This window comes from Haplochromis burtoni, unplaced genomic scaffold (assembly GCF_018398535.1).
Source record: "Haplochromis burtoni strain Fernald_Lab_line unplaced genomic scaffold, NCSU_Asbu1 Contig_63, whole genome shotgun sequence".
Taxonomy (NCBI): Eukaryota; Metazoa; Chordata; class Actinopteri; order Cichliformes; family Cichlidae; genus Haplochromis; species Haplochromis burtoni.
Window position 1 is genome coordinate 1085977 of NW_024582424.1, and position 19067 is coordinate 1105043.

The following is a 19067-nucleotide window of genomic DNA, read 5'->3' on the forward strand; positions in this document are numbered from 1 at the left end:
ATTTTGAAAGACAGTGGAGCTGCATTTTTCAGCCATGTGGTTTTATCTAACTTTTCCTGGAAGAGTTTGGCTCAGAAACTGGACAGTTAGTGCGAAAGTGAAAAAATGGGGATACCCACAAGAATTTAAGTCCTCTTTTGACGTCCTTACAATTAAAACTCTAGTATGATGAGCAGGAGAAAAGGCACAGAAGCTGCCAAGAAATACACAGCCTTTGTCCTGAGTCTTCCCCCCTCACTGTTTATAGGCCCACCAAAAAGAAAATAAGTCGCAGATTTTGGCTGAAAAGGTAGCTCCTTGTACCTTTGGACTCTATTGTATGGTTTTTTTCATGCTGTTCATACTACTCAATTCATCTGACTTCAAAACACTTAAAATATTCTTCTGTCTTCACTTTTCTAAAGCCTGAAAACAAGAGCCCAGAGTGAGTGCAGATGTGGCAAAAAATATGTTGCCTACCACAGCTTCACTATTTCGAACTTTTTAACTATTTACTATAAAAACATCTACGCTGATATTATTGAAGTTTTTGATCTGTGGCTCTATGTTCGACGTGTGTGCCAGACGTGTCTCGTGTAGGAGTGGCAATACTGTAGTTGTTTTAGAACCAGAATTCAGTAATATACAGGTTCCCTGTGTTCAGAATACAATGACAGCATCACTATACATTATTCACCTGCTTTGATCAAAACCCAAAGGCAGATGTATGAATTTTTTTCATCTGTTAGCTCTATAATGAAATCAATTGATCTGAAATCTGGCTTACCATCTGAGAATACATAAAGCAATTAAATACATGGATTTTGTTCATAAATTCTTCATTTATACAGTACTGCGAGAACGTCTTCAGCCACCTCTCGTTTCTTTATACTTTTCTGGGAAAATGGGAAATAGGTGTAGTGATTTACCAAAAAGCATGGGAATACAGCATATGAGGTATGAACAGATTTTCAACAATTCTAATATGTTTGAAAGCCAGTGTTTGGTGTGGCCACCTTTAGTCTTCAACATCTGAACTCTCTTTGGCAAGCTTTCTTGTCATTTCTTCAAGTAGTCTTCAGGAATAGTTCTTCAGGCTTCTTGAAGGATAACTGTCTTTATGCTCTGTTCTCTGTCATGATCCCACAGTGCTTTAATAATCCAGTAATCTGAGCTCTGGGGAGGCCAGTTAATGGCTGATGGTATTCCACTGCATGTTCTTCTGTCTGCGTTTGTTTTTACTGCACTGGCAGTGGTGTTTGGGATCATTGCCATACCAAAAGAAAAAAGAAAAAAGAAAAAAAGAAGCCATTGCCAATAACAGACTTTTAGATGGCATTGTATGGTGGATAAAACCTGAAAGCAATTTTCATGTTTACAACTCCACTGAAGTTAGGAGATCAAAGCCAACTTTGTGGATAATTAGTTTATTAATGCTCATTGAAGCAGTTCAACCTTTAAGATTAAGCATCTCTCAAGAAAATCGTGGATGTAAATGGGCAGCATTAAACGAGCAAGGAGAAACAAGCTGACAGAGGAAACTGGCACAAGCACGGGGAAGACATGCAAACTGCACCCAAAAGGAATTTTGAAATATTTTTGCCGCAGGGCAATTGTGTTAAACACTAAGCTTCTATGCTTATGGTTGTCCTTTTGTTTTAGTAGGGAAATCAAGTTTGACCAAGATATACTAGAATTTAGCTTTTTGCTGTCTTGCTTGCAAAAATGTTAAAAGTTGTGACTCCAAGCCATGTTTAGTTTTTCTTATAATGAGCAACAAAGGTGACAACTTAAAAAGAAATAGAAAAACTTAAAAGCAAAACAGTCACAAGTTCCATTGCTCTTCTTGGTAATCATAGCCTTTTTTCTTTGTCTAAAATAAAACACAAACGGTATCTTTGCATCAGCAGCAGTGATGAAATAGATCCCGTTTGCCGAGTTTTGAATGTCTCCCGACAGTTTTAGGTTACTAAAATGGTTACTCATACAGTACTTAAACATAATTGCTGCATATGCTTTCAGTCATAGATAACTGTATTCTGTTCATCACTTAGTCAATTAAATAAGAGGAAAAAGTTTTAAAGTTCCATTAAAATGATTAAAATGTCCCCTCGTGTGGAAGGAAGGAAATCCTCATGAGAAACTTGAGTACATATAAATCTAATTATATCTAATAAAAACTATGATAAATGACTCAAAAGTTTTATCATAAATGTTTCTGAATAACTATTTTTTTAATAAATGACTTTAAAGATAAATGTCATTGTTTTGTAGATGTGCAAGTGTTATACACCTATAGATGTATATAAATCAAGACAATTAAATGAAATTAAGAGGCAAATAAACTGAAATACAAACAGCATGTATGCATTTATTGGACATGAAACAAACACAGATGGATGAGAGAAATATAGCCAGAACTGTTAACGGATATGGTTAACAAGAAGCTCAAAATTCATTCATGTTTTCACTGTTTTATTATTTTGTGATGGAATTGAATTTGTGCTGCGTCTAAAATGACCATTTTTCAGTCCTGGCCTCCACTGACTTGACTAAGCCCTTCCCCATGATTCGGAAGTCCTCCAGTATTGCTTCAACATTGGGAACAGTCTTAGCTTCATCTCCAGTGACCTCCACGCTGCGAGCAGACACCTGTGACGTCTGAGGTTTTGTGAAAAAACAAAACAAAACATAATAACAAAGAAAAAGGAAACATGAGGAAAAGGTGATTAGTGTGAAGGTGTGAAAATGAACAGAATGACTATTACAAAAGCAAGTTTTCCACACACCCAAAAACTTGTTTTTTAACTGCCTTCATGTTTTTAAATGGAAGTCACTTTGCAATTACCTTAAAGGGGGTTGGGATGAATGCCTTTGGCTTCCATAAAACTGTGATTACTGTTCCACCACATGGATCACAGAAGAAAAGGGCCAAGTCTCCAAATGCCTCCTGGAAATTAAAAAAAATAAAACTATGTTACGCATGTCAACTGACACTTATTTGTGAAGCTCAAAGCAAAACTTATTAGAAAACTATTGAGTATATCCCCCCCCCCCCCCCCCTAAAAACAAACAAACAAAGAAACCAAAAACACACCCAAAACCCACTTCAGTTTGACAAGCTTACTCAGTCAAAACAGGACTGTGATAGACATGTAAATGATGGGATACAGAGGAAGAACCGGAATTAGTATGAATGTTGTGCAGTTTGGATTTCACTGCCTTACAGTATAAGAACAGCTGAGTTTATCTCGGATTTTCTCTTGTCTGCGATTTAATTTTTTATTATCTGGAAGCGGCTCTGCTGTATCACACGTCAGCTTTCAAGCATAATATCTGCTTCACGCTTTTTTTTTTTTTTTTAAGTCTGTCAAAAACACACTCAGCATTTGAAATGTTGAAAGACATTACTCACTCTTAGCTCTCCCAGGTAGAGGGACACAGGGTTGTAGTCGATGACTGGAAGGGGCCCTCCAGGCTGAGCCACACTGCCAGACATCACGCCCCTGCTGAAGGTGATGGCCGGAGGATCTACTGCCTGGTCGAGCAGGGGGACCTGCTTTGGGTTCAGGTGAATCACAACATCGTAAGCGTCCAGAGGAGGACGCAAAATCACCTACACAAATACGAAGAACGCATGAAAACACTGAAATAGCAAAAATCTGCATTTATATAGTGGATAAATCATGAAGGCAGTATTCACCCACCCTGACATCCTGCTTCTGGCTGCCATCTATCAGCTGATGTTCCAGCACTTTAAGACTCTCTGCAGCCACCATTATCACACGCTGCAGCATCTGAACACACATTCAAAAGTGGCTTTGAACATTTTGAACTATTAGCACCAAAAACACTGTCTCGGTTTTCAAACTAATAGTTAGCACTGGAATATATGTTACCCATATCTTGTAGCATAATTTTATCTGGGGACCTAATTTCATACGGGAACTGCATAACAACTGGAAAGCTGCAGCGAAAACACCATTTTCTGTATGGTTTCTAATTTTGCCAAATTGTTGAAAATAAAAACAAAAACAAACAAACAACAACTTTAAATACACCCCTTAAATCTGTTTTGAACTTCCACCACATTTTTAATCAAAGTTAGTTGATTACAACAACAGAGCAATCCAATTTCTTTTTTTAATTGAGAGAAATATAACATCATTCAACCTGAGAGCTCTTTCTAGTCCAGATATGAATTGTTTCAACCTCTATGACATTTTTGAAGTCATGGAAGTCTTTATTGGAAAACACTGTCATTAGAAATAAACTTAATATTCAATCTGTTAATAGACTACTTTCATAGTCTACTCCCTGGTGGTTATTCACAGGAACTGCAACAACTACAAATTTAAAAAAAAAAAAAAAAAAAAAAAAAAAAAGACTCATTACCGAACTCGTCTCTACAAAAATATGCGTACTAATTCAACAATGACCCCCTCAGGCTTCACATTCTCAGGGATGTGAAGCCTGAGGATCCACAGGAGGTAAACTAGAATCAATGTCAACATTTGTAATTAAGTCCACAGTGACGTCTTTATCAGGACGTCACAGCACAAATTTCCTGTTCTCCAAGAACTATAAAGGAGGATGCTGGGAGAGGCAGGTCCTTAAAATTGTTGTTTCTAACAGGAGCAAGGTAGCCAAGCACAGGAAACCTATCTGGGTCAGCCGCACACTATGGGAGGCTCGTGTGCGTGTCTTTTCTGTACGATACTGTGTGCCACAGGACTACTTTACGGCTGCGGTCACGTCCAAGCAGAGGAATATGAAACTAAATATTTTACTTATTTTACTACCAAAGAGGATGGCAATGAAAAGCAGCTGGTGAGCTACACCTGATGGTTTTAAACTGATATAATTAATGATGTAAACATCGTTCTCAGATTTATTTACTTCAATAATCCTGTTTATCATTTGACCCTTTGAAATTTTTTATGTACCGTTTCAGATCAGTGATTTACACGACGTTTTGGAAAGACTTCAGAACCATCCGTTTCCAGTTCTAAGAAAAAAGCATGGCTATCTCCCTGTGGTATGCAAGGCAAAAACTAATACCAGCTGGAATTCTAAAACTGATCTAGTCAGTCTGTTTAGAACAATTTATCATCTTTTATAGAGGTACTGAATCACTCTCTCAATTTAATATGATTCCTGTCTTTTCAGTGTGATCCAGGAGAGCAGTGTGCACTAAGGAAAGGATCCCGGATCGGAAAACTATGTGACTGTTCTTTGCCAAGAACATGCAACTCTTTTCTACACCGCTGTTTATGATTCTCTGCACCTGCAAGAAACTTTTTAAACACTGTAAAAGCAAAAGGAGGGGAAAACACTTCAGATGTATTTTAAGCTATAGTACATTCTTCAGTGTTCTTTTCTCACATGTTTACTAAACAAATGTAATATTTAATCATTTAAAATTCAGCGCTGAGAGCTGATCTATTAAATACTTTGTTATTTGTGTACTTGTGTGTCCACTGACCTGAATGCTAGGTGAGCGTTTGGTCCACATAGACAGTTTTTTGTCTTTAGGCGTAGCTATAAACATGACAGGCAGGGACTCCCGGGTGGCCATGAAGCCATTCTTGATCTCTGGGTAGTCCACAGCTACACGTGACAGAGAGGCAAAAAAGATTTGGCGTTGAAACAATAAAGCATATGGACGGATGTAGAAGTATGTTGGGCGAGTAAAAAGAAAGAGGTCAAGAGGGATTTGTTTGTGTCACACACACGGAAAAGGGATGTGTGTGAGAGAGCACTTGCCCGTGAGCTGGTTGTTGAGGTTGACAATCAGCGGATTGTTCCTCCAGTCAAAGGAGGAGAGCAGATGAAGGAAGCGAAGGAAGGCCACCTGTGGGGAACTGAGGAAGATGGAGAAATTCACTCACATGACCCATAACAAACAGAGGAAAACGTGTTTCCTACACAAAAAAAACAAGAAAAAAAAAAGCAAAAGTGGTGGCTACCTGGGAGCAGTAAAGGGAGCGGGCTGCAGGAAAAGCGACGCCACCAGCAGGTCTGCTGTGTCCTCTGTAATGTCGTCGCTGAACAGCTGAGCACTGAGCCAGCGTTTGGCCAGGCGACATGCTGCGCCAAAACATGGGTGTTGCTGCTGGAGCCTTCAAATAAAAAGACAAAACGCACCAGACTGAAGAAAATGAAAAGACACAACTAAAAACATAAGTCTGCTTTGTCACACAGGAACTACTTTGTATCACTTTCGAACTTTTACCCATGTAATGTGCTAGTAAGCAGAGGCTTGTGAATGGTGGCCATCTCCAGAGCCTGGGCCTCGTCGTTGTCTCTTACAACCAGCAGCCCCTCTGCAGTCAAGCTCTCCCGAAGCACCTGAGGTTCACGGTGGTATGCCACCTGGATTCGGAACACCAGGCCATCCTAGGGGCAAAGTGAAACATGTGCTGCTTTAGCCAAAGGTTTCTACCTGTAGAATGGGACTTTTTACTCCTGACTACCACCAAGTGCTTGATCTTTAATTAAACTGATGAACTTGTCTCCATTTCTTTAAAAGCGGGGTGTCTTACAGAAGTGCACTGAGAGAACATGCTATGATTTGATGCAATATAAATTATACCAAATTGAAAAGGCAGCTTAAATAAAAGGAATATTGTTACGTGCAATCAAACATTACAAAAAAATAAAATAGTCAAACAACTTCAGAGTATACACTACTAAGTTACCTACTGTCAAATGTACTTAAGAAACTTAAGAAAACACCAGCAAACAGAAAAACGCACACAAAACACAACAGAAGTGTTTTTGGGGAGACAATAATGTGACGGAACAGCTGCAGAAGCTACAGGATCTACAGTATTATATAAATAACATGATTAAAATGCATGGAGCCCACCTAACCAGAGGTGCTCTGTCTTGTGTTAAAATAAGAGAAAATAAATTTAATATTTGTTGGTCTGTTTTTTCCCCCCTAGATCCCTAGTTGCTCTAAGAATAAACTTAAAGACAGAGTGGCTCAGTGACCCTTTTCTCAGTTATAAATTATATATATCAAGTTAAATTTCACAGAAAAGCCAGCTAAGGGTACACATAATCAAAAACATACCTTCCAGACATCCAGGTGGGTAGGACAGGGCCTGCATGTATAGCTATGGTGCTTTCTGAGTAGCTCCCCAAGTTGGATGTGAAACGCAGCTCGGATATGCTGGATCGCAAGGCGGTCATGAGGCCATTTCCCACTCCCTTCCATGTGACAGATTACTGCAAGAATAAGGCAGCCAATACATTGGTGTATGACTTTGCATTGCTACAGTCTGTAGTACCCAAGAAAATGAAGATAAATGTTTTCGTTTGAGTCAAAGTGTATGCATAATACACCACGAACAGCAGCCAGAGTGGAAATTACTAGACATCTAGGTGCAGTTTTTTCAAAGACCTTTTAAAATGTTTCAATGAATGAGCCACTAACTTGTTATAGGAGCGATATAGACAGGACATGGTTTGCCTTCCTTAGGCACCAATGATCTGGAAGTTTTCTCTCTGTCAAAAAAGGAATACTCCAGTTTCAGTGGCCGTGGGGGAAAGACCTGCAAAGGCACAGTTGAGTATAAATTCACAGTTTAATATAAAAGACATCAATGTTTGATCAAGAGCTCACAGGCTTGGAGTGGGATCAAGGTGCCATTTTAAAATTATGCATTTTTTTAACAACTTATACCTATTACTGCCGTCATGGCAGCAGTTTTCTGGTAAGAGCGAGGCATTTTACCTGTGTGTATCTGAGTGCAGGGTGTGCTCCTTGAACAGCAGTGATGGTGAGAGGCAGACCTTCCAGCCTCCATAGTTTTCTGCTCAGGTCATCATAGGACTGAACCACCACTAAGCTCTCCTCCTCTCCAGTGCCAGACACCTGAAGAGCATAATGTGTATTAATATTGAAAAAAGACATTCAGAGGCAGATGCAGTGATGAAAAACATCACTGATGCCCTCTTCTGGTGGTTTTCAGGATTAGACTTTATTTTTTAACACAAATAATTATTTAACTGCTAAGATAATTTAGCTACAATTACAGAATTTGTTACAATCTTTTTAAGTAAAATAATAAAAGAAAGTTGAGCTTTGACAGACAAATAATTATCAGAAAAAAAAATGCCAGTGGGGTGTGTTTTTGCATGTGGTTGTAATGGTTATAATTATAACAAATATAACAAATCCCAACAGTTTTAGAATGTTCTTGCCATTTTAAGTTTATATAATTACTTAATAAATCATAATTAGACCATTATAGCTGTGTGTGTGTGTGTGTGTGTGTGTGTGTGTGTGTGTGTGTGTGTGGTGTGTATATATATATATATATATATATATATATATAATATAGATATAACAAGACATAATACTATTATTATTGTCAAACAAACTAAGCATACTTTCTAGATTGATCTGTATTGACCCAAACCATACTGTTAGGGGAAAATATGAACGGTATGTCAGAGTTCGTCTTGAAATTTCCATCATACGTGGCTAAAATAATTCAATAATAACGGTTTACCTCACTTCCCGTTTTGATGACGTCATCTACCATCGCCCCGACATACCGCACACAGGATTCGGGGATGTCTGCGTGCCTACGGGATGACACACACGTTCTCTCTTTTTTAACTTGAACCTTCAGTGAAATTGTACACATAATTGCTTCACCGCCAGGTTTTTCTAGGGCACATGCCGAAGTGAAACAGGTCACAGCCTGTTTACATTCCCCCAAACCCCGTTTTATTTTTTACCCCATCCCCGATAGCAGTCAGTGCTAACATTTGCTAGCTTGCTAAGGCTTGGAAGTCCTGAATTAAGTATGAAGCGCACAGGAAGGAGGCGCAGCTCCGTGTGGGACTGCTTTGAACAAACGGGGAACTTCGTCCGCTGCATGAAATGCAACGCGACGCTGAAATACTGCGGCGGAGCCACGACCTCCATGATGAACCACATGAGCAGGCACCATTCATCCGCGACGCCGATGGACGAGGACGAGAAACCCGTGATCTGCACCGTTCAGTGCATCGAGGAGGAAAACGCTTCCAACAACTCGGAAATCACGCAGGTTGCAGTCATGTCACCCAACATAAACATCACCCCTGCTGAGCGGGACTCCAGCGAGAGGAAACGCCTGAAGCGGAGCTCCGTTTGGGATATCTTCGTCAAAGTGGACGACGAGGTTCACTGCACGATGTGCGGCACGAAGCTCAAATACAGAAGCAGCACCACCAGCATGATGTACCACATCAAAAACAAGCACCAGGACGCAGCACCCAACGACGGTGTGTCGCTGGCAACGCATGCGGAGGTGACTGAGCTCATCTCCAGAATGATAGAGAAGGACATGCTCCCCATCAGCATGGTTAGTGGCGATGGTTTTCGCGAACTGCTTGCATACACTGTGCACAGTTATAAAATGCCATCTGTTGGTGATGTTACACGCATTATTGAAGGCCATTTTCATGAGAAGGTTGAAGAGCTTATGGTACAGCTGGGTAGAGTGGAGAAAGTGGCTCTCACTGCAGACTTCTGGACTGGTCTCACCTTTCAGAGGTACATGACCATATCGTGTTCATTTATAACAGAAGACTGGCAGGGGAAGTCAGCTGTGCTGCAGACGCACAAAGTTTCAGCAGGCAGCCACTCCACTGCAGACACTGTTACAGAGAGCGTGCTCAGCACCGTGCAGGCGTGGGCCATCGCCGGTAAAGTGACCTCATGTGTTCATAACGACACGCAGAACAGCTTATCAGTCCAAGCATGTACCCGTGCCACCTGGGACTACACGATTTGCTTTGCCACAACGCTTCAGCGAGCAGTCAGCGATGGGCTTAGTGAAGATTTACTCCGCATCGTTGTTGCTGCCGGGAAACTAGTTAAGCACTTCAATCGCAACTTGCTTGCGAATGAGGCCTTGGAACAGAAGCAAGTTCAGATGTGCCTGCCGCAACGCAAGCTCATCCAGTCGAGCAAAGACAGATGGGACACCATCTGCGACATGTTTGAACGTTTGCTTGAACAACGGTGGGCGATTAAAGCCGTCCTCTCCGACCGCAGCGTCACCAGCAGGCAGGAAGCTCAGACCCTTGAGATTGAAGATGACTGCTGGCAGATAATTGAGAACTTCACGCCTGTGCTGGCGACACTTAAATGGGCTACAACAGTCATATCTGCAGATACGGAGGTGTCCATTTCAAACATCTACCCGATCACCTTCAGCCTGGTTCAGACTCATCTCGTGCCAAAAGAGAATGACGTCGAACAAGTCTCAGAGTTCAAGCTCAAAGTTCAGCAGTCACTTAGAAATCACATGGAGGTAGGCACCGGTTTTGACTGAAACATATTAACAAGGAAAAAAAAATAATCTGCATTCCCTTTACATATATTTATGCCATTTTATTTTTACTTATTGCAGGTTGACTCTAATGACCTGGCTTCAAAACCGGCTCTTATCGCCTCCATGTTGGATCCCCGGCACAAACACCTGAGCTTCCTTACACCAACGGGGAGACTGGCTGCAAAGGTTAAGCTGCATGAACTAGTTTCAAAATTGGATGCAGTAGTAACTGCTACTGCAGGTGCAAAGGATGAGCAGCAGGAGACTTTGGTCACCCCGGATATTAGCCAGGCAGCTGTGCCCTCGCAAATTAGAAGTGACACCAAAAACACTATGGTGCTGCTCCTTGGCGACAACTACAGTTCTTCCTATGCCACCGACTCTGAGGCTCAGGTCGATTACTACTTAAGAGACATTGCTCCCTCGTTAGACATTAACCCTCTCGACTGGTGGAGGGTAAATGGACCGAGATTCCCCAAACTGGCAACTCTTGCGAGACACTATTTGTGTGTACCAGGGGTATCGCTGCCGTCTTTATTGTCAGAAGCAGGACAAACGTTTGCAACAATGCGCAGAAGACTGAGCCCAGAGCATGTTGACATGATGATCTTTGTAAACAGAAATGCATAACCTGCATGACCTTAGATGTTGAAGATGCTGGTGCCCTATACCAACAACAGAATAAGGTTACTGAAAGGTAACAGAAGATGCAAGAAGTCAAAATAGGAAGATGTTGGCGTGTTGTACGTGCTTGTGTTCAACAGTGCTATAAGCCGAAACTTGTTTCAGACACTAAAACTTGGAAGTCATTGCTTTTGAGTTTTTAACACTGTTTGCCTGCAGCAAAGTAACAGTTGCCATTACTTCGCTGCAGGCAAATATTTAACAACATCTTCCAAGTAGTTCTCAAAATTAAAACCAATCACTTTGTTTTGTCACCTTGCTCAACTTCATACTGGCACTTCAGCCCTGAAACAGTGAACCAGTAGTAAAATTATGTAAGAAGTATTTGTAGAAATATGTAGTCATAACAAATTCTTGATAGTCAGCTTCAAATGTCAGAACAAGTATCTAGAGGAGAGTGCTCTACAATCATGCTGAAGTCTTTTATATGCCACATTCACCTTAGCATAGGCATTGTGTTCTATGAATGGCAATGAATACCTGTTTGTTTGTTTTTTTAAATATCAAATAGACTAACTTTACAATTAAGGACAGGATGAAAAAACAAAGCCTCTTTCTTTCTTTCACCGTAGTTTCTGTAAGCATTACAGCTTACTGAAGATTTCTATCAGTGTTATAGTTGGAAAAGATCACCACACTACACTGTATTAATAGTATTGTCAGTTCTTTAGTCGCTCAACTAAGCTCTGCTGAGATAAAATACATACAGCTGCAGCAAGTGTGTGATGATCTGTTTGGGAACCAGACGCTTTTGGCAAATGCTTTCTCCGTCCCACAGCACAGCCTCGGTGATGTCGCCATCCTGGAAGCGACGCAACTCAGAGCGAGGACCCCACAGCTGACGAAATTCAGCCGCCTAGCACAGGAACATTTAGATTTTTAATTTTTCTTAAATCACAAGCATGATTAAAAACAAAGCCACAAAAAACAAGTAACAGAAAATATAAGCACAATTTCCATACGAACAACATGATCTCTTTTTATGTTAAAAGAAAAGCTGGTTACAAAGTGCAAAATCCAGCCATAGTTACACTCGTGTGTCCATTTTAAGCTGCTTCATTGTCACAAAGGGGGTTGACACAATGGGTCGCTCTACATGTTTTGAGTTCGTAGAGTTTTACGAAGGATGCCCTTCCCGTCTCCAGTGACCTTGCGCTTGGCCAAGCGAGTGTGTGAACCACTACACTATGAAGCCACGAGTAATACAGAATCACGTCCATAAGTGTTACATTTGTCTGCAGCAGTATAATATTCTTCAAGATGTTTACAAACACACTTGAAGTAAAAATACACTTCTTACACCTAGAAAACCATTCTCAAACTGAGCTGTGGCTTTGGAGTTAAAGTGAGTCATCCATTAACCAGTCGGTAGTTCAATCCTCTGGTTCTTTAGGTTGTAAGTTGAAGCCCCATTGGGCAACATTCCCCAAATAACCCCATGTTTATCCATAACTGTGTGTATATACAGTGGTGTGTATATACAGTGGTCCCTTGTTTATCGCGGGAGTTACATTCTAAAAATAACCCACGATAGGTGAAATCCACGAAGTAGCCAACTTTATTTTTTACAATTATTGTAGATGTTTTAAGGCTGTAAAACCCCTTACTACACCATTTATACACTTTTCTCAGACAGGCTTGAACATTTTCCCTCTTATTTAAACACTCTCAAAGTTCAAACCTTTGTAGAAAAATGAGTCCAGTATTATAGAATGAAACCAAAGGCAAAATGTGCAAACCGTTTCATCGACGTTGTGATTGTTGGGGAGAATACAGTACAGCACCTCAGAATCACACTGCTAGCGATCGAAGATTTATTTAAATTTGACAAGCTGAACGCATTCTGTACTCTACAGGAGACACGGCACGAGATTGGATGTAGACCATTGTCAATCAATCAGGACCCAGAAAAAAAACCCACCATGCAAAATTGCACAAACAAATCTGCAAAACAGCGAGGCCGCAAAAGGTGATTGCATTATAGTGAGGGACCACTGTATTACACACTTGCACATTTCAAAAAATACAATCTGATTTACATGGACAATGAGTCATGCATGTAGCATTATGAGTCAAGTGACCTTTTGTCTTCAACTTCAGTGGCTAAATCAAGAAGTAAAGCCCTATACATGCAATAAATAAAGGCAGGTGAGGTTACCTTGGGGCTGTCTGCTGGTGGGCCTCGTTCTAGGACAGAGGATGACAGCTCTGTCCTTAAAAGCAAACCGAAAGATAACGGAGGCTGAGCTTTGTGCTTTGGGGCTTCGCTCTCCACAGACCACTGAAATAAAACCAAAGTAAAATAAGTTCTGCAAATAGCAATTTTGAGATTAACTTCTTTTTACACGGATATTTCATAACTTTGAAACATATCCACTGTTACATTAGTAGTATTAGAGCCAATTCTTTCTGCACATTGGTAACTTAGATAATATGAAATAAAGCAATAATTCCTGAATGCAAGTCTTTTTCACCTTAGGGTCAGGAGAGAGGGAGTGGGTAAGGAGGTGAATCCTTTGGGACAATCCTTGCTGGAGAAGTGACAGAATAAAAGGCAATGCAGTGTGAATGTAATCCCCACTGTGGTCCATCAGCTCACTGAGAAGATTCAGTTTCTTACAGCTGGACTGAAGCTTCACCAGCTCACACAACCTAAGGGGAAATGAAACAGAAGAGCTGAGAGGATGAAGAGCATCTCTACTCTGAAAGTAAAAGTCCTCCATGTGATTTGTTTTACATTTAGTAACCATGTTTCCTAAAAAGAAGGTGCAGAACCCAACTGCTTACCTAGTATGCAAGGTTTAACTAAATATGTTAAATATATGCATTTGTTTATAGAAACATACTGGAACACATGGTCACTTGTCCTTATCATGGGTTTGGGTGTCATGAGAAGGCACTGGAAGCCATCCACTGTAGGGTTGTCCCAGAACTGCATTGACAAAGATGCCTCATGCTGCAGCTGAGGAACCAAAGTGAATAAAGTTCAGAAACAGTTGCTTAAAAATCACAAGTGGGAAAAAAAAAGTTTAAACACACCACTGTTCAGTTACCTGTTTGTATGTACAAGCAGTGATGTCAGCACACATGTTAAGGTGTCCCGAAGGATCAACAAACACAACCTGGAAAGCATCATGGAACTCTGAAATGGATGGCTACAGAGAAAAGATACGGGGGGGTTGGTTGAATCACAGTTCCAGAGTAAATGAAAGTGTGAATAAAGTACATGCACACAATTAGTGTTTTAAATTTGATTTGGATAACTCACAGCTGTAGAGTCAGGATCTTTGGCCAGGCTGATTCCATTCACTGTCAGATCTGTAGATGCTGAGGAAGAAGGTGCAAGGCATTCAAAACAGATAAGCAAGTTACCTTTCAATTACCAACATTTTAAAAAAGGACACAGGAGGACATCCATTAAAACTAAAATTACCCAAGAAGTTCAAGGTGTTTCGAAGAAGCTGATATGCCGTCATGCTGTTACTGATTCTATGAGTGATCAGTAGATACGCCAACAGCATTGAAGCTAGGAAGCCATTAAAACAACCAGTGCCCTATAAGACATTGAGAACAATAAAGATATAAGGTAAGAAAAAAATTACACCTTAAAGTAGGACATTTTTTAGCTTTAGCTTTAATTCAGAGTTTTCAGTGTTGTGAAAATGGCTGTCCCTCTACCTGGCTAGATTTTAATGGTGACTTGTGCTAAAACCATGATGTGGACCAGGCAAGGATCAGAATTTCAGTTTAAAAGTATCTGGAAAGTTACAGCACGTGTTGCGTTACTAGTGCAATATTTATTGATGATTATTAGTTGCAATATTAATCGATGATGCAGAATGTGTATAAATGTTTTCATGTTTGACTCTAATCTGCTTCCAAATCTTACGCTGCTGGAACCTCAGCTACTAGAATACAGATCTGAAAATTCATCAGATGTAGTTGTAGGCCATTGATCACAAAGAATAATTATTTAATCAATAATATATATTGATCTGGAGATAAACTAAAGTGATTTCCACATCTCCTTTATTAGGCTACGAGAACTTTTAATGTTTAACTAAATCAAAAGTTGCAGCACTTCAATATGATCCAGTCAGGAATAAAGTTGATTATAACCATTGTTGTAATCATCATCTCTGACTGGGGTTTTCGGTTTTGTCAAGCCATATAATGCAAAGTGCTATGCTGAACTTTGCAGTACACTCCTCTGAACTCTATGCAACAAGTGTGAGAACCAATGAGAGCTTCCTACCTGATCAAGCTCTCTTTGACGAAGCCAGACTTTAAGTAAAGCCACCCCATCAGTAAAAGCTGAGCACTGAGAGCTGACAGCAGAGAGGAACTGGAGGTGAGCCCTCGGCAATAAATCTCCCAGAACAGAGCTGTTATAATGTGGAGTCGGAGGTTCAGAGCTCTCTGTGACAAAATAAGTTAAAAAAAAAAAAAAAAGATAATTTAATTAAGGAGTTGCTGACTAATAACATGGCTATAAATATACAATACAATGAAAACAGTCTGTTGAAAATCCAGACACAGTTTGTTCAAAGACTCAAGCTGCATCAGAAGGCCAAAAAAAAAGGTAACAACTTTGAGATCTCCTTTGCATGCTCCTTTGATGTTCCTGCTTTGCTTCTCATTCCATCAGAAATATCCAGGTCATTTTTTAAGCCTGTTTGATGTTTTTCTAGTTCATGACAGGCTACTTCTACTTCTGTAGTCGGAGGGTTAGTATTTAACTAAATTTAACATACAACTGTAAAATCATTGTCTGAGACAGTTTACTGGAGGGGATTTAAATACTGGGATGAACAATAACAATCTTACCAGACTGGGAAGTCTGCAAACCAGTGTACCACTCTGTCCTGATGTTATTCCTCTGGGGATGAAAACGGCTGGGCTTGAAGAACCCGGGAGCTGGACAGGCATGAACGCGGAGGGTGAAGCTGGAAGAGTCTTTACCTGGAATACAGAACACTTTTTATCTCAAAGTCACAACCAGAAAAAAAGCCTTTTAACATAGATGTTAAAATCCATATAATGTAAACGTAATGTCATTGAATAATGTTTAAAATGTATACAATATGAAATTAATTAAAACTTGAATACCTGGAGGGGTCAGCAGCAGAACAGGTCGAAGTCGATTCCCATGGAGACAGGAATACTGCATGGTCCCGATGTCAGAAGAGGAAGTGAGATGCTGGGCCAGGCCTGCCAGGTAGAGAGCCCTTTTCCTCGGATACCTCTGGTTCAGGACATCTTTTGGATGGAGGACATCCTAACAACAGACAGAATAGCAGACTGAAGGCTACGGAAACACAGCACACCATTGATTTTTTTGTAGAATACAAAAGCAGTTAGGATAACTTACATTTGGAATTGTGACAGCCAGGTCCACCATGACATTTGGTTTGGTGCAGGTACCCAAGGGGTAGCTCCCGATCAGATCAATGGAAGAAGGAGGCGCCATGTGGAATTTCCCTTTTGTTGTTTTAGGCACCAAGAGAAATGGGACCTTCACTGCACCAGACAGCCAGGACAGGTCACTTACCTGAGACAAAAATCATGTGTGAATTTGTGTGGAGTTGACCATCTATTGCCAATCACAAAGCTTTGGTTACAACTGAAGCACAACATACCTCAACTTCTGGTGAGTCTGGCACAGTCTGGATTAACTTGGTGACTGTCTGAATGAATGAATCTATTTGGCGTTTCCTGCGTTCACTCAATGCAACTTCTTTCAACAGCTCCTCCATCTATTATTGATGACAGATCACTATCAGTTTGTGTGGTCAGTGGTTACATAGGACAACAGGGTTAAGAGATATGATCACACTCCTTTTTTATCATTATCTTTTATGGTTATGTCACTAAGTCTGGCGTCTCACCTGCATTTTGAGCAGACTGCAGTGAAACAGGCTTTCTGCCTCTTTCAGTTGGTTGAGCTCCTCTGCTGTAGGGGGTCGATACAGATCATTTCGAGATAGCTTCACTGGGTGATAGACAACCTCCTCCCCTGCGTGATCAGCTTTGCTTCTTTTTGCTTTAACTGGAGCCTCGTTTTCCTCGTCCTCTTCTCTCTGTCGAGAGGAATCTGAGGGATTCATCTGTAAACAACAAATTATACATGTTGCACTGTAATACGTGTTACCAATATTCCCCCAGCACAGAATGTATGAAACATGTAAGTTCGCTAAGTGGTTCCAGTGCGACGTAAATAGCAAACTGTAGGCATGCGAGCAGTACTCGTGCATCGCTGAGTAGAACTGCTCTTTTCTGAGCGATCGGGAAGCCAAACTTTACTAAATTTTCAAGTCTTACCTCTGCTGGTTCCTCTGGAACGGACTGCTTCTTCTTCATTTCTAAATTGTTTTCGACAAGATAAAATTTCAGTTATTTAGGAACGTTTCATCAACAGCGCTTTCCCTTCATTCCGCTTTCACATGTGCCAAGGGTTAGTGAAACATGCTACCCAAAAAAATATTTCCCTGATTGGGTTAGAAAAGGTGAGGGAGCTCGATGATTGGCTCGCTTCTCTCTCTGGGCGGGTCCAATCGTCTTTCCCAAGATAGGTTGCACAAACAATCTTCTGATTGGTGCTCCGGAGCCGCTCATGCGCAGACACATGCCTATAATAATTTCGACACAGGTAAAATAAATAAATAAATGACATACAATCGATACGGTGATATTTATCTGCTTTAAATTTCTGTTAATATCTTTTTTCAAATCAATACAAATGTACAGAAAATGCAGATCCGCTATTTATAAGCAAATAATTGCTAAATATAGTAGATACAATTCTGTTATTTTGCCTCCAGGGAAGAACACAATTATACAAACACCTATCAGCATAATGTACAATACATTCAACAGCCCCACAAACTACAGCCTCTAAAGGATTATGGCGCTATTACATCTTCCAAATGGTGAAAAACGGAACATTATAACCGTTATAAACGTATGCAAGAGTATAATAAACAGCTTTTCACTCATTTTAAGTCCAGTCTTTGTATCCGACCATTTTCATAGGTACATTTCTTTGCTTGGTAAGCTGCTTAATAATGGCCTATCATTCAAGCATAAAAATGCACCTAACTCAGAGGAAGAACCAGTGTCCTAGCTACACAAAGACAACATAGGAAAGAACTAATGTTGTTACAAGTGCTCTGTCACAAAAACACATACGCTGTTCTCATTTCTTTAGCAGAATTAATGAAAAATGCTATAAATCAGACAGTTTGAATGGCATAAAATAGTATTTTTGCCCCAGCGAAGGGATTCCCAAAGAGTTATTAAACTTGGTACATCTCAATATGGTGTGCATGTAATCTTAAAAATTTGAGGGAAAAAGGACAAATGATGGACAAAAGAAGAAGAGGCTTAAAAATCCATCTACAGCATATGAACGGTGTCTAAAAGTCTTGACTTTAGGAAATGAAAAAAAATCCAGCAAAGAAGTGATACAGGAACAGAAAAATCCCCCTAGCTCTTCAACTGATCCTTCTACTGTTTACTACAGCTCCATCAGAAATGGTTTCTATTAAGGATGGCTGTCAAGAAGTCACGCTACTATCCACTACCATCCACCATACAGTACCATCTGGAAGGCGGGTGGTTGGCATCAGCTTCATTTTTCAGCTTGGCAATGATCCTAAACACACTGCCAATGCAGTAAAAGCATACTGCCTCCCCAGAGCCCAGACCTTAACATTATTGAATGTGTCGGATCATCTTGAAAGAACAAAAGGCAGCCAACATTCAAAGAAGAGCTCTGAGTGCCTTGCAATAAGCCTGGTGAAGTATTGCTAAAGACTACTTAAATAAATTACAAGAGTCTAACATTTGAGAGAGATTAGGTGATATGTAAAGTATATTTTACGAGATACGTAAATAATAAGGGCTCAGTGTTTATTTTTGCACACAGTATAAAAAGACTCCAATGCATATAATGTATTACGAATAAAACTTTCAGGTGCAATGTCGTTCCTGAGACAACTCACCTTTATCATGTGTTATTTTATATAGCAACATTTTTTTAGATTAGAAATACTGTATTTC

At 40.2% G+C, this 19067-nt stretch overlaps 2 protein-coding genes and 1 long non-coding RNA gene across 3 annotated transcripts; 2 read left to right on the forward strand and 1 right to left on the reverse strand.

Annotated features, from left to right (window-relative positions):
* Positions 1 to 2325: 2325 nt before the first annotated feature.
* On the reverse strand, positions 2326 to 17497 carry nol6 (nucleolar protein 6 (RNA-associated)). Its single transcript, XM_005922848.3, has 26 exons — positions 17328 to 17497; positions 16895 to 17113; positions 16646 to 16762; positions 16378 to 16557; positions 16116 to 16284; positions 15834 to 15968; positions 15262 to 15425; positions 14440 to 14560; positions 14275 to 14333; positions 14060 to 14161; positions 13853 to 13968; positions 13481 to 13658; positions 13165 to 13287; positions 11714 to 11862; positions 8505 to 8580; positions 7724 to 7864; positions 7424 to 7541; positions 7061 to 7215; positions 6215 to 6378; positions 5949 to 6101; positions 5746 to 5843; positions 5465 to 5589; positions 3687 to 3776; positions 3395 to 3595; positions 2828 to 2929; positions 2326 to 2640 (listed from the first exon to the last, which is right to left on the reverse strand). Exons 1-26 carry the CDS (start codon positions 17364 to 17366, stop codon positions 2491 to 2493), a joined length of 3444 nt encoding a protein of 1147 aa, XP_005922910.1. The 5' UTR covers positions 17367 to 17497; the 3' UTR covers positions 2326 to 2490.
* Positions 4480 to 5464, forward strand: LOC102295959. Its single transcript, XR_315848.3, has 3 exons — positions 4480 to 4809; positions 4934 to 5017; positions 5149 to 5464. It is a non-coding gene; the product is annotated as an uncharacterized LOC102295959 (long non-coding RNA).
* Positions 8536 to 11719, forward strand: LOC102295658 (E3 SUMO-protein ligase ZBED1). Its single transcript, XM_005922847.3, has 2 exons — positions 8536 to 10301; positions 10401 to 11719. The coding sequence occupies exons 1-2, from the start codon at positions 8805 to 8807 to the stop codon at positions 10950 to 10952; spliced, it is 2049 nt and encodes a 682-aa protein (XP_005922909.1). The 5' UTR covers positions 8536 to 8804; the 3' UTR covers positions 10953 to 11719.
* Positions 17498 to 19067: the final 1570 nt, after the last annotated feature.

What these genes read in the sequence shown, in the direction of transcription:
- LOC102295658 (XM_005922847.3), top strand. Translation starts at nt 8,805, where the DNA reads ATGAAGCGCACAGGAAGGAGGCGCAGCTCCGTGTGGGACTGCTTTGAA. An exon ending in CACTTAGAAATCACATGGAG is followed by an intron (nt 10,302 to 10,400) that starts GTAGGCACCGGT and finishes TACTTATTGCAG; the next exon opens with GTTGACTCTAATGACCTGGC.
- nol6 (XM_005922848.3), bottom strand. Translation starts at nt 17,366, where the DNA reads ATGAAGAAGAAGCAGTCCGTTCCAGAGGAACCAGCAGAG. An exon ending in AACGCTCACCTAGCATTCAG is followed by an intron (nt 3,777 to 5,464) that starts GTCAGTGGACAC and finishes ATGTGTGTTCAG; the next exon opens with ATGCTGCAGCGTGTGATAAT. An exon ending in TCATCCCAACCCCCTTTAAG is followed by an intron (nt 2,641 to 2,827) that starts GTAATTGCAAAG and finishes ACAAAACCTCAG; the next exon opens with ACGTCACAGGTGTCTGCTCG.